This window comes from Lynx canadensis, chromosome C2 (assembly GCF_007474595.2).
Source record: "Lynx canadensis isolate LIC74 chromosome C2, mLynCan4.pri.v2, whole genome shotgun sequence".
In the NCBI taxonomy this organism is placed as follows: domain Eukaryota; kingdom Metazoa; phylum Chordata; class Mammalia; order Carnivora; family Felidae; genus Lynx; species Lynx canadensis.
The window spans coordinates 88,646,092-88,668,910 of NC_044311.2; the positions used below are offsets into that span (position 1 = coordinate 88,646,092).

The following is a 22,819-nucleotide window of genomic DNA, read 5'->3' on the forward strand; positions in this document are numbered from 1 at the left end:
CTGTCACTGTGGAAGAATGACCATCCCTCTGTGGAAGGAGCAGGTGCTGAGGGTGGCCTGGACATGGGTTAGCAGGTGAGGCCTCCTGGGATTTGATTTGGATCCCTGCTGCACGGTCAGCACATCAAATCCTAATTCTTCCACCCGTGACATTTCTCTAGGACATTCACATGCCCTGTACCTTCTGGAGCAATTCAAGTTGTGAACAGGATTAGGATTTGATGTGCTGACCGTGCAGCAGGGATCCACTCTTCCTCTGTCAAAGAGATGAGGGTCTGGGATTCGCGATGTGGTTCTATCTGTGTTAGCAGGAAAAGTGCTTAGGATCAGTCTGTCCTGGGTCTGAATCCAATAACACCACCTGCTGCTTGTGTCACTCTGGGCATAGAGCTCTTGCAAACGAGAGAGAATGTGAATAAAGCACCCAGTGCACAGCCTGGAACAAAAGGAGGGCTCAGTGACCACTGGCTGCTTTATGAGTCAGTGCCACCACCTCTGGTCACTGCAGCCACTGCCCAATGTGCAGAAGGGGCCGGCCTCCCCCTGTGAATCACCAGGCTTTGCCTAAGGAGTGCCAGCATGGCAGAATGGACCTTGCTTCCCTTTAGCAGCACCATAAAAGCCCCAAGGAGCCTGGCAGTGTCCGTAACTGGCTTTTAGCAGCATTTTTTCTTTTTTCAAACTTTCACAACCATTCTCATGAAACTGTCCCTCCTTCAGGAGCCAGAAATAATCCCCTGATATGTCTTTATGCAGAAGGCTGCTTGTGTCCACATTGCCTGGGAGCAAGGGCTTCTAAGCCAGATGACACGTGCCAATTCCATCCCCGTAGTTTCTCAGTCTACTGACGGGTTGTCTTGTACTTCTGGTTTCCTGTCTTAAAATAGCTCACAACCCCTTGTTTCTACATTTTTTTGAACTTTGAAGGAGAAGACATAGAGGAAGGACCTGGCCTGGTGCTAGTTAGGAGAGGGGCCCAGCATGCAGTAGATGCCTCCTCTCCCCCTCCCCCCCCACCCGACAGATGTTAACATTTCTTTGCATACAGTGCAGAGTCTGGGTGTGCAGGGCGGGTGTGGGTGAGGTGTGAGTGGCCTCAGCATGGAAAACTTGTCATTTTGGAAGCAGGAGTATTATGTAGTTGAGAGAGTACGCAGCTGTTTTGTCCAACCACCGGAATGCACAGTTCTGAGTTAAGCTTGCATTTCAGAATTCTGCCCGGGTGCTGTTTCTCTCTGCCTCCCTTCACCCCATACAATCCTACAGTATTGAGAGACTCTCCCTGGGTAGAGAAGAGTTAGATTCTTGAAGCTCTCAAGGCTCCCACATGCATGATGTCTCAGGCCACTAACTTCTTAGGATGTTTTCCACCCCCATTGGAAAAACCATACACATTCATTAAAGAGAATGTGAAAAATAATTCTGTTGATAGATGTGCTGGCTGTCCTTGCTGTCTGCATCCGTCTTGGTCACTGGGATTAATTTGGAACATCTGGTGACCCAGACAAGGAACTCCTTCCTCCCATACTGGTTAACGTACATCCTTTGTGAAACTGTGTGCTTGGTCAGATAGCTGGAGAATTCTTAGGTTTAGAAGAGTAGAAAAAAATTAAATAAATTGTTTATAATTCCTTCACTCATACTTGGAGAGGTCAGTCAGTATCTTTCCTTCTAAACTTTTTTTCTAAGTTAGTATGTGTGTGTCTGTGTACAATTTTGTGTTGTGCTTTTCTCGGGTAATACATCCTGAGACGTACTTAAAGTTGCATGACTTTCATACCTCATTGATTAGAACATTTTGAGTCTCTTTCCATTGCATCCCCAATTACCCTCTATACCCGTTCACTTTAAAAGCAACAACTAAGTTGAAACGTGAAGCCATCCAAGTCTTCCTGGGGAAAACAGTTTCTGGAATGAGGTCATTGTTGTGTTTGGTTATTCGGTAAGGACTTAAAACTGAGCCCAGCTCCAGGCAGGACTCACTCCTGCACATCCATGTAGCACCCACTCGTCTTTCCTTGTCTCTTGAACACTGCTGCTGTCTCGGGAAGGCAGCCATGACTGGGTGGGTGATGGGTTCCGTTCCCCAGTTCCTTGGCACCCATGATCAGCTTGGAACTCCCGCCTGGAACTGTGTCCATTGGTTTCAAGCTCTTAGACTGCTGTTATATTTGGGGTTTTTGTGGGAGAGAAGTCTGTTTCCCAGCAGCCACTCTGGTCTTGAAGGTGCTGACTCAGAGGCTCATGAGCAGCTGACTTCAGCGTTCTCCCACAGTCCTTCCCGCCCCTTTCCCTGCAGCCTGCCCGCAAGGGGCCGTGTGGTTGTGGTCTGTCTTCAGACGGGGGGGGCTCAGGCAGGGAGCCAGGGCCAGGCTCGGTGGGGACATCCTAGAGAAGCTCCTTCCACTTCTCTCTGGCCTTTGTGTCTATCCTTGTCTCGTTGTCTGCCCTACCCCCAGAGAGGACCGAGGGGGGAATGCAAGACAGTACAAGTTTGTAATGTGTCATTCAGCATAAAAGTTGGTAGTGAAGCAAATCAGACTAAGGTTTGGAAGCGGTGACTTTTGGGACCATTGTCATGGGAATGCCATGTGTGCGTGTTGTGTTTCTCTCTGGTTTCTAGAGGCAACATAACCTAGGGAATGGTTCTGTCCACAGACGGTCCCTGTGTGTGCAAAGGGAGCTTTATGGAGCCACTGTGAGGTTTCTATTCTTCTGAGTCTCGTAAAGTGTTGACCCTTCAGAGTCCCTCCCCCAGTGGAACATAAGAAGTAGGACATGGTCTGTTTAGTTTTGTTTTGTTTTGTTTTGTTTTAATGTTTATTTATTTTTGAGAGAGAGACAGACAGACAGACAGACAAAGCATGAGCAGGGGAGGAGCAGAAAGAGAGACCTAGAATCCCAAGCAGGCTTCAGGCTCCAAGCTGTCAACACAGAGCCTGATGCGGGGCTTGAACTCACAAACCACGAGATCATGACCTGAGCCGAAGTCAGATGCTTAACCAACTGAGCCACCCAGGCGCCCCTGTTTAGTTGTTTTTAATGTAGTAAAAGATTATTGCTCAAACTTTGTTGTTCTTTGTTGGTTTCTATACCCAAACAGTGCATGTCCTGGGACTTGAGTTACTTCTTTGTGGTAAACTGTTGAAATCAGTCTCCACATGGAAGATTTCAGCACTCTCTGTGCCTTGGATGACTGCCCTGGGGTGCAGTGAATAGCTTGCTAATTAATGGTCAGCCTACTTCTTGGGTTTCATATATTGAGAAAATTTAAATCAAATAGGATAGGGAATTTTGAACAGAGCCCTTTAGGTCTTCTGACTGTGAGATCCCAAAAGTACCTCTAAGTAAGGTCTCAAATATTTTACTTCCTCTAATAGGCTTTTTGGCCAGGTTATACATACATATATACATATATTTATGTTTTTCTTTTCCATACAGATTTTTATATAGATATAAAAATTCTTTAACGTGTGGCAGGCAGTTAGAGATTAAGGGACATCTGCGGTTCTCTCTCAAACATAAAAAAAATGGGAGAGTGACAATGGTGGCATCATTTTAGTGGTCAGAGCCAGCATCTAAACACTGGGGCTGGGGCTGGGCTGATGGCTTCCAGAAGGCTTCACAAGGCTGTGTGAAACCTCTCCAGTTAAAAACACCTCTGACATTAAGGCCTGGTTCTAGACTTCTTGATTCTTGCCAAATGAAACACCTCCTTTGGCAACAATTATCCAGCTATGTTCATAACAATATTTCTCACCGTATTTATGCTGTTTTCTTCAGAAATGTAATTTTCACACTCATGGTAAGTATCCCAGTGCCGTTCCTGGGTCTGTGGTCACGGTACTTTCTGCCACTGCATTGCAATTTGCATAGATCATAAATGGCTTGTTATAAAACCAAATTGAATGCGGCTGCACAACAGAGGCCTCAAAAAGTACCTTTTGAATGAACCATGATTTGACATCTTGAATTTTCCAAGAAAGGGGCCTCTTGGTGGGATTGCTACCCCTATAGAGCCTCAGGTGAGAGAGCCTAGAAAATTCTTCAGGTTTTTGCATGTATATTAATCTCTTCTTAGTTTGTTGATGGTTACGTGGGTACTACTTGCAAATATAAAAATGCAAAATATATACATTTTCTAGAGAAAGGGCCTCTTGTCCCCCACAGGAATGTCCTGCATAGCAGTTTCCCTTATTTGCTATTACATAAATCCTAATTATGCACATGACAGCAGAAGTTAAGAGGGTCCTATTCCATTGTGGAGCACTCAGAATACGGTGGCTCTAAGAGCAGAATTTGTGACAGGATTCTTCAATAATTATGATCATAAGGAATGACATACCCCTAATTAGTAAAGAAATTTCCATTTACCGGTCCATGTTCAAATCTGGATTCTAAACCCGGCCCTGCTCCTTTCTACTTCTGTGACCTTGGACTCTTCACTTACCCTCCCTGACAGATTTTCTTTCTTTCTTTTTCTTTCTTTTTTTCTTTTTTGTAAGTTTTTACTTAAACTCCAATTAGATGTTACCATCTAATTACAGTGTAATATTAGTTTCAGGTGTACAATACAGCAATTCAACAATTCTAAACATCATCCGGTGCTCATCACAACAAGTGCCCTCCTTAATCCCCATCGCCTATTTCCCCCATCTCCCCACCCACCCCACTTCTGGTAACCAACAGCTTTTGACAGGTTTTCTTATCTGTCAAATACCCCAGAGGGTTGTGAGCATCAAATAGAACAATGTCCGTAAATCTCCTTGAACACTGCCTCACACTGGGGGTTTGAGTAAATGTCACTACCTAGCCTCCCCCGTGCACCCCTTCTTGGAGGCACATCTTCTTGCATAGAAATAAGCATCAGAGACATTCATAGCATCAGAACAGGTCGGTTTCAGAAGTTCATTTCATGATCAAGAATTTAGTAAGAATTCCATCTGTATCCAGATACTGCCCAAGTTCACTTGAAAGACACAAAGGGACCCACATTTAGGGTCTAGTCCTATCACGAAACAGTGCATGAACCAGGTGCACTGAGCTGCTCTCCCCAGGGTCAGCCAGCTTCTTGCAGCTTGTGATTGGAGAGAGTTCTTTGGGAAAACCAGAGCGTGGCAAGTACCCGATGTTAGTGCAGCTGCAGATGCAGAAACCGTGATCTCTGCCTGAGGGTCATCTTGTTTTAGGTGAGTGGCTGATTCCGTCTCCTGCAGTAAGAGCTCACTGAGCACTGTTCACCTGCCAGGGCTGTGCTTTGAGCCAGGGTCACAGCTGGGGCTGCTTGCAGTCTTGAATTAATATCTAAATGTTTGTTGCCCCTAGACTTTTCCACTTCTCAGAAACTTTCTGAGACTGAGGAATGAGGATATGAGTCATTCGCACTTCTACCTTGACCATCTGACTTTATGAGATCTTGAAAGACAAGGGAGAGAGTATTGGGAGACTGGGTTGAGAACCTGCCTTGTTCCATGCTCTGAGCTCAGCTCTGGGTAGAGTTTTCTTGCTGCCCTTGCTCCCTGCTCAGATCCTGTTTCTGCAAAGATCTTAAGCAACAGTCCACCAGTGATTCTGAAAAATGGACCATCCTAAGCATTGGATCTTACCTCACTGCCCTTCTCTTGCTAGTTAGAAAGGGAAATGTGCAAGCATAGCCCCTGTGGTGAAGAACCCATACATGCCTTTGAACTTCAGGACTGATCGTTAAGGGCATGACACTTGGCTTGTGAAAGAGATCATGAAACTTAAAAAGGAAAGGAAAATCCTAGAAAGGCCATGAGAATGCCCAAGATAAGATCTTAGTCATGTATAGGTTTGGGTGGCATTAGTTTTTTGATATTATAGGATAACACAGTAGGCAATTTTCCATTCTTAGTTAAATTGAGAACTATACGATCTCCAGTATTGGTTTCATTTCTTCAATGTTGAGCCCTGGCTTTGAGTTTGATCTCGACTTGGAAACTGTGACATACTGATTATAGGCCTCTGCTGCTCAGTGCCTCTGGTGGGGTGGGGTGGAATTGGAAGGAGTAGCCCTGTTTTCCTTTGGGATGAGCGTCCATGACTCTATGAAAACTGACCTAAGAGCCCCACCCAGATTCTAATACTCCCCGGTGTCTGGAAGCTGCTCTGAGTGAGTCTGACCTGTTGCACCTTTGGCTTCCCCTGTCTGGGACACCTGCCGGTCACCCTGGGACCCAGAAGAAGGGACCTCCAATCAATCCAGCCCACAACCACCATGTCTTGATCAGGTGACCCCACCATTCCTAAGCTAAAGGAATATCCTTCCCATGTTGGTATGTTATTTGACACAACATTGGTCTTTAGTAATAGGCAAATGTAATAATATAAGGAATATTTATTTTAATGCCCTTTTCACTATATTGAGGTGGTTTCCTTGGAAACAAACTGAGGCTCATTTGTTAGTATTTTGCGCTCATAATGAGCAAGCACTTAATAGTAGGATTATTTGTGTCTTGTGCCTTTGCTAATAGCATCTGTCACACACAGTGGGTTGACATTTTACTACCTGCTTGACTGTGTACATTTGGGGAAACTGAGACTCAGAACCTGGACTAAAGCTTGCTGGGATTCTTGGTTATAGATTCAGACCAGGAGAACCTTGCAAGTAAATAGTTACCTCATTTCTACCAAATTTTACTTATTTTGATTAGCTTGAGGCCCTTCCCAAATCTCTGAATTACCAATCCAGTTTTGTCTGCCACCACCCAAGCATTGAGCCCGCATTTTCCAAGTCTTACCTAATAAGTGCTCTTTATTTCGGTCAAAATTTTAGGAAACATTTAGTGTCTGTTTTCCTAAGTGAGTGTTTGTCTGGGTTACGTAAGGACATATCAGATACCGCAGACCAGGCTGAAGGACACACATGGACCAGGGGATAGGCTGAGGTAGCTGTCCTTTTCTGACTATTATTTGATGGAAGGCAGAGTGTTCCTCTTCATATTCAGTGGGTGTCTGGCTGTTGTTATTGGTTATGCTAAACCCAGTTTCCTTAAATGAACCTTTGTGGGCCTGTTCTAATTTATAAAATGCTTTTGACATGAGTGATGTCATTAAGTTGTTGTTACTCTACCAGGCGATTGATGTGGCTGTTACTGACCTGACCCAAGTGGAGGAGGCTGTGGCTGAGAAGATTGGCACGTTGGCCACACTCCCCACCAATGGTTGGCCCGAAGCCTTGACCCAATAAAAGCCCACCTTTCCTAACTCTAGGGGAGCGCTCTTCTCTTCTCTGGGCAGCTGCTTCCTGCCATCTTGTGGCTTAGCTGGGCTCCTGGCAGCCAAGCTTCAACGTGGCCCACTCATGTGACATTCCAAACCAGCTCTGTCCATTAAGAGTGCTGCACCCAGCTCTGAACAGTGGCCAGCTGAGGGTGGAACATGGCAGCTGTTAACCAACCACAACAACACGATGGTTTTCCAGGTTGAAAATAGTAACTCTCCCATCCTGTTGCAGTGACCAAGGGTAGTGAACTTATATCTCTCCGGATGTGGTTGGCATTCCCCCAGAAGTGCCTGCCAGGTGGATTGGGCAGGTTAAGCCAAACTGAAGATGTTGATCTGAGAAACCTCGGTTTCTTTTGGCCACAGGTCCTCTGTTTTTCTTTCTGAGTCAGCATTCCTTAGGGTCCTGTGAGGACTGTGGTTCATCTCACTTAGCTGTTTATAGATTTTTTTGAGACTGGAAAGATGAGTTCCTTAAAGAACACAGATTTTGCCCTCTTGTGTCCATTGCTTTAATCTCCTGTGATCGATAGACTTGGGCCAGAGACCAAGTCCTTTCTTTGCTGCCCTCATGTGAAATGCAATAGTAATTTGAGGGGCTCGGCAGCAGGGCCTCAGCATTGAGAAATCAGGTGTGAGGACAAGAAAGGCAAAGGCATCCTTTGGGAGGACTGTTCCCTTTGACAGTGGAGTCTTAGGTTTGGAATGTTGAGGTTTGGAGAAGCTTAGCTTAAAGCAACATCACCTTATTTGTTTAGTGGTCATCATATTTTGCTGCTCAGATACAACATGAATGCAACATATGGTTCGGCAGATGAAGGCAAAGGGCGAGAGGCTTGTTGGAGCATTGACTTTTGGGAAGCACCATCAGTTGACCTTGTCAGGGCTGGTTCATTAGCACTAAGCCAAAGACAGAGGAGTGGTTGGCCTTGAGACTGATGATGCATCATTGTTCACATGTCTGAAGGACATTTTTTTGCTGGAGAAATCTGAACAATACGCAAGAGCAATAGCAGGGTGCAAAGCTTGTGCTGCTGGACTATAACCTTGACCTGCCAAAGGAAAGAGAATTCTTAACCATTTTTTCCTCATGGTATTTTAAGTCTCTGGATTTCTTGGGCACGTGTTAAGAATTTGAAATACCTCAAGAATCCTATTTAAGTTCATAAGCCTCAATAATGCTTCTGTTCCCTTTCTAATTTACGGCTTTGGATATCTTCCTCCAGGGCTTCAGGTTTGTGCTGATAAGATTCTCAGCCTCCAGCCCATGTTCTGAGCATCCACTGTGGGCCTGATGATTCTAGGCATTGGACAAAGAAAAATAAAATGCCATCTTTGATTTTGTTTGGGTTTGCTGACTAATGGGTTGAAGCAAACGAGTAAACAAACAGATATATCCGTGTGATAAGTAATTTTATATTTAAGCTTTCCTCTTAACTAAGCCTCCCATCAGCTTTTGAGCATGCTCAGGTCTCTTCATTCTAGAAAAAAATAGAGAAAGAGAAACCCTCAGCCTCCTACCCACTCACTGTCCCCTTCTTTCCTCTGTATTCACAGCTATATTTCTGATGTTTGTCTCCACCCAGTCAGCCTTAACCTCAGTCCAGTTTGGATTCAGAATAGGTCTTCCCAGATCCTTAATGGCCTTGTGCTGCTACATCTCATAGACTTTTTTTTAGCTCTTGACTTTTCTGGAACAGTTGACACTGTTGACCACCCCTACCTTAAAATCCTCTCTCTCCACGTTCAGCCTTTGGCCGTCTCCTTTGGCGTCTCCTTTGCGGGATCCTTCACCTCTAGCAACCCACTCAATGCTGGCTTGTCCACTTGTCCAAGGCATGGCCTGGATGTCCCTTCCCAACACTCTCTCTTGGGAATCTCATCACACCCACACCTTCCATTGCTCAGACCTGCTGCTGAGCTCCCTCCACCACTTGCCTTCTTGACATCTCCAGTGGGTGTCTTCAGTGCACCTCAGTCTCAAGATGGCTCAAACTGATCTCATGATCTTCCTCCCAGCCGTGGTTCTCTTCTGATTCTCCTTATCTCTCCTTTGATCTGTTTGCATAAGCCAAAAACCTAGGAATCATCCTTTTCCCACCTTCTCCTCAATCCCTACATCCCATATGCTACCAGGTTGTCCACTGACCTCTTATTTCTTTGAAATTCAACTCCTTGACCACCATCCTGGTCTATCTGTTCTCCACACCACAAGGCGATTGTTGCAAAACCAAAACATGCTGATGTTCATCACCTCATAGAGGCTGCACGTATGTGGGGATGCCCAGAACCTGGGGTGCCTTGGAAAGCAGGGACGGCTGAAGAGACTCACGGGGTAGCCTGGGATGTTGCACCACAAAGTAGAGACGTAGAAGCTATGCTGTAGGTGATGAGAAGCCATGGAAGGGCTTTATGCAAGAGCATCATCACGTAGTTTATATTTTGGAGAAACGCTGTGGAGCCCAGGTGGAAACTGACTTGGGGGGGTGACAGACCATAGAATGGGAAGGCAGCCAGGAGGATGCTGCGGCATCCAGGTGAGGCTTGTGGCTTACCTCAAGTGATAGGAGTCTATTGTCAGGCCATTTAGGGCCTAAGGGATAAATTCAAACTCCTTAGTCTAACACTCAGGCCTCCTTCCTCCATAATCTCCTTCCTTCCCTCCCTTTTACCGTCTACTTGTCCATTCATTCATATATATGTACATGCAATAGGCCTGTATCTATTTCCACACCCTCGCTTCCCATCCTAGTAGACCTCTCCTTTTTTTCTTTTTTTTTTTAATCTTTATTTATTTTTGAGAGAGACAGAACATGAGCAGGGGAGGAGCAGAGAGAGAGAGAGAGAGGGAGAGAGGGAGACACAGAACCCAAAATAGGCTCCAGGCTCTGAGCTATCAGCACAGAGCCCAACGGAGGGCTCAAACTCAGGAACAGCGAGATCATGACCTGAGCTAAAGTCTTGATGCTCAACTGACTGAGCCACCCAGGCTCCCCAAAACCTCTCCTTTTCATTGTTTTTTAAATTTTTTTCTTAACGTTTTATTTATTTTTGAGACAGGGAGAGACAGAGCATGAACAGGGGAGGGTCAGAGAGAGGGAGACACAGAATCTGAAACGGGCTCCAGGCTCTGAGCTGTCAGCACAGAGCCCGACGCGGGGCTCGAACTCACGGACTGCGAGATCATGACCTGAGCCGAAGTCGGCCGCTCAACTGACTGAGCCACCCAGGCTCCCCAAAACCTCTCCTCTTCAAATACTTCCCTTCCCAGCTGCCCACCCTATTCATCGTCATGTGTGAGCTTGTGCTGCTTTATTGCATCCCAAATGCCTTCTCTCCTCTAGTATTCTGAAACCCACAGCTGAGCCTGAAGCCCACGTCGGGCTCTCCACATTTCTCTGTGCCCTGACCTTAAGCAGCGTTAGGATGGTTGTGGAGGAACTGGAGAGCCCACCTGATCTACCACCCTTGCTTTACAGAAGAGGCCAAGAGTGCTTGAAGGATCAGTGGTTAAAAGAGCGAGTCTTGTGGATGGCCGTGTTGCACATTTTTAACTGTACCACATCCTGGGCTCTTTGAACATTTATCCCATATGTTATTTTTTAAAATTTTTAAAAAATGTTTTTGAGAGACAGAGAGAGACAGCATGAGCCGGGAAGGGGCAGAGAGAGAGGGAGACACAGAATCCGAAGCTCAGGCTCCAGGCTCTGAGCTGTCAGCACAGAGCCCAACACGGGGCTCAAACGCATGATCTATGAGATCATGACCTGAGCCAAAGTAGGACGCTTAAACTACTGAGCCACCCAGGCTCCCCATATCCCATATGCTATTTTAATTGTTATCACGTAATCATGACTGGATGATACTGCAGAAGCAGTGTGTGCAGTGGTTAGGAATATGGGCTCCAGAGTCAAACAAATGTGGTTTAGATCCTTGCCCTGACACCTGCTTGTTGTGCAGCTTTGGATAAATTACTTGGCCTTGTTTGGCCTCTCTGTGCCTCATTTGCCAGCTCTGGGAAAATTAGGGTGGTGCTTGTACCGTGGTACAGGGTTATCGGCACGGGGGGGGGGGGGCGGGGGGTACTAATGAAATAATCCATGTAAAGGGCTTCAAACAATGCCTAGTCTGTTGTAGTATTCCATGTAGTTTCTCTAGGTGAAGAGATTTTAAAAGTGGCTTGATGTCCCAGTGAAATTAAAAATCTCTTGGAGGCAGTACACCACACATTCTCTATTGCACATTACAAAGAATTTTCCCAATCCTGTACGGGGGACAAGGCAGTATCCCTCTTTCATTGACGAGAAAACCGGACCACTGCCCCAAGATAGCAGGTAGGTAGCTGAGATTGCACAGCAGCACCGCTGAAAAAGGATGTCCCCAAACTGAGCTTTTCTGAGGCATTTCAAGTAGAGTGACAAGGATAGGACAGAGGGAGCTGAGGTCCAGGCTTGGTGTGGGGCGAGGCAGCGCTATGCTTCTTTGTTGGGGAGCCGCCCTTGCAGAGCGAGTTCTCCAGTCAGTGACGGTCCTTGGCAGGAGAATCTGTGTTTACAGCCTCAGAAAGCCTGTGGAGCAAAGGTACACTTGTCAAGAACGACATCTCTCTTGCCCCTGGAGGTTTATTTAGTTGTTGCTAAAGTGCCTGGAGCCAGGCTAAGATCCCAAATCTCCTTTCTTTACTTTTTCTAGAACCAAGTCAGCGTACAGAAGGGAAAGATAAGATATGGGAGGGGCACATTCCCATGGGACCAGGCTCAGAGACACCCTGAGGATAGCAGGCAGCACAGGCGGAGCAGGGCCTGTGAGGACACGAGGGCCTGTTATGTAACGCTAACCTGCTTGTCAGCAGCCAACCAGGAAGAGTACTTCCTATGAGGGATTTCCCCTTCCTGCCCAGGAGCCCCACACAGAGAGGCCATGCCCTTTGGAAGCCTGCATATGTGTTTGGCCACAGAGAGGTGGGCCCGTGTCTGGTTTTCTCCTCGATTTGTGTTTGTACCAGGACGTGTGCCAAGGGCCCTCTGCTGTGTGTCCACAGGCTCCGAACGGGGACTCCAGACACCCCCCTGATGTTAAAGGAGGCAGAACGGTGGCCTCTGACCCCGGTTGCCCTGGTGCCCTGGCTTGGCAGCCCTCGGGGCCGCGAGTCTCACAGACAGGGGTGACTGGAGGCACGTAACGTTCTGAGTTGGCCTCCTGCTCTTTTTAAGCCAATTGTTAGAGAATTCAAGACCCGACTTTGGTGACACAGTAGCCACCCAAATGAGCAGGGATTTTCAGAACATGCCCCTTCTTTTTCTTTCCTCTTCACCACTTCCTATTTACAGGGCTGCCTCTTCTGAGAGGAGGGGAGACTGGGGAGCAGACGCAGAGCCCTGAGAGAAGGGGTGCAGGGTCTGTGAGGAGAGGAAACTAGGAAGGCGAGAGGAAGGGAACTGCTTGTGTGAGGGAGGGACACTGACTGTGGAGAGAGGGAGGGAGGGAGGCAGGACCGTGAGAAAGAGGAGGGAAGCGCCCTTCCTGTCTCAGGAACTGGGCTTAGTCCTCCCTCCCCTCCCGGGCCTTCTGGGAGCTAGGACCGGACTTGGGACTCCTGGACGGGCCTGAAGCCGCTGCTGAAGGAAGCCACGGTGTGTTCCGGAGCTGGATGGAACCTATTTGGGGACCAGCTGTGGAGAGTTGGCTTGTGCCCTAAGGGTCTGACGTCTGCCTGGTTGTGACCCCTTGCTCCTGTGCTGGGTGAGAATGGGGAGAAGAGAATCACTTCTCGGTTCTGCCCATCTCAGGCCTGCCCCACTGCCCTCAGGCATCTCCTCCGAGGTCACCCCATGGCCATCTGGGTCCTCTGCAGGCCCTGAGTCCAAGTCCAGCTTGGGGGTGAGGGGGGGCGGTGGCTTCCCTCCTAGACCGCTTATGTGCTGCCTGACATGCTTCAGGGAGCGTCCCCACAGGGCCTCGGGCGCCTTTGTGGTATCAGCCTTCCCACCGAGGCTCTGGAGGCCTCAGAACAGCTGTACCAGGTCCTGGGTTTGCTCGCTTCGGGCTGGACATGGATACATAACCTCATGGGAGATTTTAACCCCGGCGGCTTTTGACCCAACCTCAAAGAAAGTACTTCTCTTCCGATCCTCCGAGATCTACTCTGAGCTTCCTCAATAGTGAGGGAGCACTTACTATATGCCGAACACTGAGTGAGTGCTTTATTCAGGTTAAGTGATTAACTCCTACAGCAAACCAATGACGGGGACATTTATATCAGCCCCATTTAAAAAACAATTTTTTAAAAAACATTTATTCATTTTTGAGAGACAGAGAGACATAGAGAGGGAAAGACAGAACCCGAAGCAGGCTCCAGGCTCCAGGCTCCGAGCTGTCAGCACAGAGCCTGATGCGGGGCTTGAACTCACAGACTGCGAGATCATGACTCGAGCCAAAGTCGGATTAACCGACTGAGCCGCCCAGGTGTCCCGTATCAGCCCCATTTAAAAATGAAGAAACTGGGGCTCCTGGGTGGTTCAGTCGGTTGAGCGTCCGACTTCGGCTCAGGTCATGATCTCACAGCTCGTGAGTTGGAGCCCCGCATCAGGCTCTGTGCTGACAGCTCGGAGCCTGGAGCCTGCTTCGGAGTCTGTGACCCCCTCTCTCTCTGCCCCTAACCCACTCGCATTGTGTGTCTGTCTCTCTCAAAAGTAAATAAACATTGGGGCGCCTGGGTGGCTCAGTTGGTTGAGCATCCAACTTCGGCTAAGGTCATGATCTCACAGTGTGTGAGTTCAAGCCCCGCATCAGGCTGTGTACTGACAGCTCAGAGCCTGGAGCCTGCTTCAGATTCTGTGTCTCATTCTCTCTCTGCCCCTCCCCTACTTGTGCGCTCTCTCTCTCTCTCTCTCTCTCTCTCTCAGAAATAAATAAATGTAAAAAAAAAAAAGTAAATAAACATTAAAAAAAAAAATGAAGAAACCAAGATACAGATGGGTTAGACGTTAGTAACTGCTGGTAAGTGGCAGATTGAGGAGGCCAGCTCAGGCACTGTGATTCTGGAAGCCACATATTCACCACGCACCACTGCCTCACTTTCCCAGTGTTTTCTTGTGTCCCCACCCCGTTCTCCACCACTCATGTTCCGTGGTAAACAGGCTGCTCTTCATCCTGGGCCTGTGCAGAAATCCCCCCCTCCCTTCTCTTTCCTGGTGGTCCCTGAGGGAAGTTGGGGGAGCCTGGGAGTCTGGCCCCTCCTGGTCGGCACTCTCCCAGCTCCTCAGGACCCCCTTGGATGTTTGCTTTCCACCTACTCCCACACCCTCCCCTCCTTTGAGTTGTGCACCTTGACTTTTCTCCCCTCCCTCCCCCCTTACTGACATCTTGGCCATCCCTGCATTCCTCAAAGACCTTGGGACCCGCCTCATGCTCCCCCCTCCCCCTTAGGCCCCACCATCCCTGCATCTCCCTGAGACAGGTGTCCAACGCATCGGTCTCCAAGCGCCTTGTTGCTCAGCTCCAGTGGCGGTTCATAGCAATTCTAGCCCGTTTCCTGGGCGCCCCCACGCACCAGATGCCGAGTGAGGGCTTTACCTGCAATAGCACCGTATTTCTTGACAACATTTCTACGAGGAGGGCATTGTCCTCGTTGACAGATGAGGAGACAGATCATTAGACAGGTTTAGGGACTTGCCCATGGTGACATAGTGAATGGTGGAGGACATATGTGAACTTGGCTCCGTGCAGCCTCTCAGCCTCTCTCAACATGGCTGGAGCTGGAAACTTGCACATGGCACTCTGGCCACAGTCCTCACCCCTCAGCGTGTCCCCTCTCTTTCTCTCTGCCTCTTTCTCTGCTGTAATCTCTTCTCTTTAGAGCGTGCCATTCCCTCCATCTCTTCGTTTCCTCCCAAACCATTTCTCTTCTGAATCTTTGTCTGCAGTCAGAAGAAGGCACAAATATACCCCATCTTCAGAATATCCTGCCTGCCTTCCTCCCCATCTCTTCCCACACTTCCAGACCACTTGTGGGAACTGCCTGCTTGCAGCCACCTCACTGCCCCCTGGATTCTGCCCTCACCCCTCCAGATTGTGGCAAATCCACAGTAGCCACCTGGGATTTGCACTTCCTGATCTCTTTTTGCGCTTGCTCGGGCTTCCGATCATGTCTCTTTGGGCTTCCAAACCACTGGTTCTCCCCCGCTTGTCCCTGGCATCTCCTTCCCAGCCTGCTTTAAGGGCTCCCCTCCCCCTAAATCGCCGATATTCTATTTTATAAAGGGAGGCATGGGGCCACGTCTTGGCCCACAGCCCACACAAGCACTGTTTTGCTGATGGAAAGCTGTTGAATTCTGTAGAGCTGAAATTCTGTATAAATAGACACATTTACAACTTCCTGTCCATTTAGCTATCAATCATTCTAACAAAGGTAGTACTATTAATAACTTGCACATGTAGCAAGTCACAGCTTACAAAGTGCTTTCGCATGCCTTTCAGTATCCCTACCTATGTGCAATGAAAATATTTTTATGTCTGCACGGTATTAAACAGGCATCATTAAATTCGACTTACTCTGCCAAGGTGTTGGGGTAGCATTATAAAGGAGCTGTGTTTTGCCGAAGAGTCCTTGCTTAAGGCCCCCTGGGTGTTGTTAACCGGGATAATGTCCCCAGTCCCCCATTTAGTTTTACTGGTGATTGGTAGGTTATTGATCCTTGGGACAGGGCCAAATGACCCTTGTTATTTTAATAACGTGTTCCTGCTAGGGCATTGGGAGAGACTAAGGGCTGACCACAAGATGTGGGGAACGTCCATGCATACAGGTTGAGGCCCAACTACAGGATCTGAGACATTTGGATCAGGGTAAAGTGTAACCATACTGACCCAGTTTTTGAAAACCTGGATGGGTCATGCTTTCTAAAGGAGGCTTGAAAGCTTTAAACCAAGATGGCAAATGGTTGTATCTTCTGTGCCAGTCCCCCTAGTTGGTAGAACCTGCTTGGAGTACTGTGTTGAGGGGGATCCTGAGACCAAGCCAAGGCTCCCGTGATCAGATGGCGTGATGTGCCACAGATAGGGAGGAGGACGTGAGAGCACAGGCCACATCTTTGCCGTAGCTGCTTCAAGCTGTCTTTGAGAGTGGAAGAACCGCCGGACAAACTGGGGCCAGCAAGGGAGCCAGGGAGCCAGTGAGGGCAAGCCTTTGAGAGGTCGCCGCCATTTCACCAGGCCCGGAGGCTGCCCTGCTTTGACTTGCTGGGACTTGACTTTGGAGCTGTCAAATTTCTGAGGCCAAAAGCCACATGGATAAGGATTTATTGGTGTCCCACAGCCCCTCAGCACCCAGCTGCTTGCTCACCCCACTTAAGTGGGCAGGGGCTGTCCATGCTCTGTCTGCTTTATCTCACACATTGTTTCTTGTCATGGAAACATGGTGGGGAGTTCTGTCCCTCTCCTGCCCTTGACCCCTAACTTTCTCTGCCTGAGCCCTAGATCTGGGACACACTCAACTCCTTTGACCTCTGGCTGGGTTTGGGGGCTCTCGGGCCTGTGTGGTGTCAGATGTATCCAACATAGCCAGGCTCGTTGCTGATCTGGCATCATGGTGGAGAGCACAGAGCAGCAGGTGCCTTCGCCGGCATTCTCAGCAAGCAGGTTCTGTCACTTCGATGCCCGGTCACCATGAGGAGCAAGTTCTTCCTTCAGCACACACACACTTCACCTGAAACCCAAGTCTTCAACCAAATGATATCCTGCCTCTTCTCCAGAATGTTGGCACGTTGGAATACGGTGTCAGGTTGTTATTGGCTAATGTTATGTTGCTGCCACACACAATTAGAGCCGGGAGAAAAACAGCACCCGCTGTCTCCAGCAAAGCAGTCCCTCTGACCCAGGTACCGTCGTGCTGCTTGTAAATACGGCACTGACCATGCTTTATGGGAAGTGTGGCGTACAAGCTGCTGGGGAGTGCCAGAGCTATGTTAGAAACCTTCCCCAGAAGTGCACTCATATCTGCAGCTCACTTGGAAATGCGTTTTGGAAACTGCACTGACCGGTGGAGGGGGTGGGGTGGATGTGTGATAGAGCAGCAGGTAACACGCTAACGGTGGAGTGTGGGTGGCAAGCATATGGATGTTCACTGTACAATCCTTTCAACTTGGCTGCAGGTTTGGAAACTTTCATAATAAAATGGTGGGGGAGGGATGGAAATTACCCTCGACAGTGACCCATTTTTAATTTGAAACAGGCTCTTGACCAGTGTGGCCCCTGAGGCTGGAGAGTGAAGGGGTTGTGCAGATTGGATCCATTTCATTCGGGAAGGCTTCCTGTGGGGGTGGCTTCCTGCCTGCCAAGCCTTGAAACCTGCACTGTTCATAGACCGGGCTAGAGGAGGGGTCTGCAGCCACCCTCCCGTGGGAGCCATGCACTCTGCTGCCAGTGCCCTCTAGCCCCCTGCCCCCACCTTGTGTAACCCTTGAGTAGGTGTGCTGCCCTCTCCTGTGCCTCACCTTCACATGCCAGCTCCTAGGCAGTTAGACTGCACCCAGCCTCCTGCTGGCTTTCCTCACCTTTCCCAGAGGATTGCCATATGCCTCGGCACTGCCGGGGCAATGGGAGGGGGCTCTCACCCGGCGCAGTATCTGCTGAGGCTCTGAGCCTCAGTGCAAGCAGAGAGGCTGTCTGGCCCCGGGAAGGTTGGGAGACTTGGTCGCTCCAGATGGCCTCCCTCCTGCCTGCAGATTCTAGGCACCGCGGAGCTGACAGAGCAGGAGAGGGGGGGTGGGCAGGAAGTAAGTGGCCGGTGAAGAAGCTCTCTGGAGTTAGGTCCTGAACTAAATTGTGGGTCACATTCATTGGCGGTCTCACAGAAGGTGCTGGGATCCAGCTACTGGGATAACTGGCTCAGGTGTGGGAGTAAAATGCAAGGCCTCCACCTGTCTGATGCCCATCCCCCACTGCTGCGGTCTCCTGCTAGTATGTAACTGGCTGCGCAATGATACAGATTCTTGGTTCTTTTTTTTTAATTTACTTTTAATGTTTGTTTATTTTTGAGAGAGAGAGAGAGACAGAGCATGAGCGGGGAAGGGGCAGAGAGAGAGAGAGAGAGAGAGATACAGAATCTGAAGCAGGCTCCAGGCTCTGAGCTGTCAGCACAGAGCCCAACACGGGGCTCAAACCCGCGAACTATGAGATCATGATCTGAGCCAAAGTAGGACGCTTAACCTACTGAGCCACCCAGGCGCCCCAATTCTTAGTTCTTTTAGTCTTAGCCTTAGCAAAATGTCATCAGGAAGGAAAGCATGCTGTCATAATAGTTAGTGTAAGGGAAATTTTGTAAAGTTAACTGCCGTAGCGCTGCTTTCTGCCTCTGTTAGTGCAGAGGATCGAGAATCCATTGTCAGGCTCTTGGCACTCTTGGAAGATGGCGCTCTCCATGCTTTTTTTTTTTCCCTGAGCGAAACACTCGCTCACGCTGACACTTGTCCTCTGAGCCCAGTGAGCCTCTACCCTTGATGCCTGCCAGGGGCATGCCCAGCCCCTCGCCCTCCTACAAAGGAGAGCAGGGCAACCTTCCACTGGTTGTCCACCTGGTTAGGGCCTATTCTGCTGTCTTTCCTCCAGAGAGGCAGCGGGTGCTGGGGTTCAGACTCCCTGGTGTGAGTCCTGACTCCATCACAGGCAGGTGATCTTCAACAAGCAGCTTCATCTCTGTCTCATCTGCGGCAGCTGTGATGTGAGGGAGGGAACAGTCCCTGCCACATGGCCCCGTTGTAGAAACTGCTCAAGTTTATGCTGCAAGGCCTGATGTGTATATAGTGAGTGCTGTTCAATTAGCCACTGCTGACCTTGGCACCTGTGCCCAAATCATCCCACTCGGGGCTACGGCTCTGAGGCCGGAGCCAGAATTCAGCATCACTGCACGCCGTGGCTGTAATAAATTACCACAAAGTTAGTGGCCTTTAACAACATGGATTTATTCTCTTGAATTCTGGAGGTCTGGGCTATAGTCACCGGGCTGACTGGGCCATACTCCCTCCGAGGCTCTCGGGAGGATCCATGTCCTTGCCGTTTCCAGCTTCTAGAGCTGCATTCCTCACATTCTTTGGCTCTGTGGCCTCTTCCTCCATCTTCAAAGGCAGGAGCTAGCATCTTGCTTCTGTTGTCCCATCACCACTGTGGTCCAGTCTCCCTCTGTCTTCGTCTTCTAGGGACCCTTGTGATGGCATTGGGGCCCACCTGGAGAACCCAGGAGAACCTCCCATTTCAAAATCCTTCACCTAGTCATATCTGCAGGAGGTTAACATTTACTCTGGGGATTTGGAAGCAGACATATTTGGTGGCCATTCTTCACATGACAACTGAGACAGGAAGAAACTCTCTGGGGTCATGGTCCTGTGGTGTTACTTGGTCAAATTCTGGACCAACTTAGAGCACCGCCCCAGACCTAGCTGGGCCACACAAGCTGCCCGGCCCCCTGCTATGCAAGCATGTGGGCTCTAGGCCCTCTCTGTCTGCCCAAACAGAGTTGGAGGGCACAGTCAGCATCTTGTTGTATTGGCTCCCCATTGTCTTGGTGCAAGGCAGACACTGGGTGGTTGGTTATGTGTTCATGCAGGCAGGCGCTGATGTGCTGTGTGTGTCCCTTTAGGCCACGGCGAGTGTCACTGTGGAGAATGCAAGTGCCACGCAGGTTACATTGGGGACAACTGTAACTGCTCAACAGACATCAGCACGTGCTTGGCCAAGGATGGCCAGATCTGCAGCGACCGTGGGCACTGCGTCTGTGGGCAGTGCCAGTGCACAGAGCCAGGAGCTTTTGGGGAGACGTGTGAGAAATGCCCGACTTGCCCAGATGCCTGCAGCACCAAGAGGTAATGGCACCCTCACTCCCGCTTCTCACCCCAGACCAGGCCCATCTTTCAGCCCGTCAGCCCTTGGAGCCGGCCCACCTCTTAGTCCCCATCTCCCGCATTTTCCACTGCCCAGCCTTTTCTGGGGAGCAAAACTCATACGAACATTAACTAGACTTTAACTGTATATTAAAATAGTGTCTTTGAAACACTGGTTCCTTGGGGATTTTGTAAGAAAATAAAAACAGAACAACAAAAAAAAAGACTGTTATTCTATTCCCCGACTTAGAAGTTACCAGATCACTGAATTAAATTCAACTGGTTTGGGTACCAAAACAGTGGCTTCTCAGAGCCTTTTGAGTGCTATTGAGTATTTTACAGGGGGATGTAGTATGCTTCTGTTTTTCAAACAAGTTGGATCCCCTCCCCGACATTAACATTTCCCAAATAATGTTTCACAGGACACCGTATGGCAAATGTTGCTTGGAACAAAACATAATCAGAACGTGGATAGGATAGGAGGGCATTCGACCTAGATAAGGCATGCCAGAAACAAACCACAATGGCTTTTGAATTTTCTGCTCCATTTATACAGATAATGGAACGCTGGCCCTGCACTGCAGCTGAATGCAGAGATTGTCTGGACAGTGGGCACCGCGCCTCCACTGACTCAGCCACGGGGTCACGTTCTCCGTGCTGACCTCCCTGCAGCTCTGCCCTTCCCCCTCTGCCAGAGTGCGAATGGGCGGGAATTAAAGGGATCCAGGAGCTATGCCATCAGGAAGGCATGAGTGGCCGTTTCTCTTGAATTTTGCTAAAGGAACAGCTGTGTCATCATCATCCACGCTAGGGGGCCCGGCGTGAGGGAAACAGGCACAGATAATCAGAAACAAATAATAGTACAGACGTCGTTTCTCTTGGGCTGGGGAACGCAACTGTGCAATTTTCTTTTGGCAGATTTCCCCTCCACATGTCTGGCTTGGGCTGATAAAGAAAGGAGTTCATGCTCTCCGAGCCTGCCTTGGCTGCTGGTCGGTCCTTGCTCAGAAATGTTCTGGGTGGCACAACCCCTACTTGGCTGTTTGCCTCAAATAATCCAGGCGTGGGTAATTGAGAGCTGGCTGTAGATCGAGAGACAAGATAGACAGGACCAGATTTTATTTTGTGTAATTGGAGAAGAGCCGGGGAAAGGGAGGGAGAAGAAAAGCAGACCCACTTTAGACCTGCTAAGAGTGGAGAAATAACAGAAATCCAAATAGCAACGTCCCAGGGGAGGAGGGTAGGATCCTGGATCTGGAGCCCAAGTAGCTGGGGCCGTGTGAGCGTGGAATCACAGCCATCACCCACGTTTTATGACAGAGCGGGGCACGCTCCCCCAGCTCCTCTCGCAGAACTGTTTCGGGCTGTCCTTGGGACACACGAGGTTAGTGGAGGGAGGGGGGCAAGCTAGGACAACACACATGGAATCAATAAAAGTAGATCAAGCCCGTTTCTTCCATTCCCCTCGAGCAGCAAGGCAATGCAGTTTTGGCGTAGGTCAGTTAAAAGGCCCGACAACCTTAGCTTTAGGTCAAAAGGGCACAACAACCGTAGCTTTAAATGTTTAAAGCGTTCATTTCCGAGAAGAAACAGTATCTGATAATTTGTTATCCATTAAGCAATACTAAAGACACAAGGAGAGCAAAGAGATGCCATAAGGAAACCTCACTATTCCTTTTTCTTTATCTTTGGGCCACACTGATGCTCTCTGTTTCTTTCAAAGCCTAGTTGCAACTTCTTTTTTTTTTTTTTTTTAAACAAATTCCCTTTGAAAGTGACTTATGTGATGTTTTTCTACTTGTTGGTTTGCCAAGAACCACCAGGTTTTGAATGCCTTGTCTTCCCCACCCTCCCCACTTGGGGTTTCAGAACAGCCAGTCTCCACTTTCTAGAACTAACCAAACATACCCTTCACCTTGGGTGAGTTCACACTCAGGCTCAGCTGATTTCAATTAACAGGCTCTCTGAGTAAAGTCTCTCTCAGCAACTTGTTTGTTTAAAAGGCCAGACTTATTTTAACACATGACTACAATATATCACAAGTTTCAACCCAGTATGTGGAGCACACAAGTTAGACTGATAAATCCACATGGATAATTAGGGAACGTTTCCTGGAAGTGGCCCTGTGGTTTAATGTGGTTTAATAACAACGGTTGCAGTTGGAAGGCTGGCGAATCCTCGCTGAGAGGAGGGTCAGCTTGGGGGTCACTTGCGGTGTGCTAATCCCAGAGGCCGGAGAAAGGGCCAGAGCTAAACCGCCCCTTCCTGGCCTGCAGCCAAGTCTCAGTTGTCTGCGCTCTGGGACTCTGGCCTCAGGGGAAATGCAAACATTACCAACTTGTTTGTAACTCCAGAATGTTTCTATGGAGTGTTCCAGGAGAGTGGGATGTTATGGCCAATTCTGGGGTAGCTGCATTCCTTTTTTTTTTTTCCTTGTTTATTTTGAGAGAGAGCGAGAGAGCGCAAGCTGGGGAGGGGGAGAGAGAGAGAGAGTGAGAGAGAGAGAGAGAGAGAGAGAGAGAGAGAGAGAGAGAGTCCCAAGCAGGCTCCAAGCTGTCAGTGCATGAGCCTGATGTGGGGCTGGATCTCATGAATCATGAGATCATGACCTGAGCCAAAATCAAAAGTCCAAACGCTCAACTAACTGAGCCACCTAGGCACCCCTGAATTCCTAAGAAAGTCCTGCCTGCTTTCCTCCCCAA

General features: G+C 48.9%; 1 protein-coding gene across 1 annotated transcript in view; it reads left to right on the top strand.

The window, feature by feature from the left end:
* Positions 1-22,819, top strand: part of ITGB5 (integrin subunit beta 5) — a 121,833-nt gene that overhangs the window by 90,585 nt on the left and 8,429 nt on the right. The window contains exon 11 of the mRNA XM_030328909.1: positions 19,877-20,099. Coding sequence (XP_030184769.1) covers positions 19,877-20,099 — 223 coding nt within the window. The remainder of the gene's footprint in view (positions 1-19,876; positions 20,100-22,819) is intronic.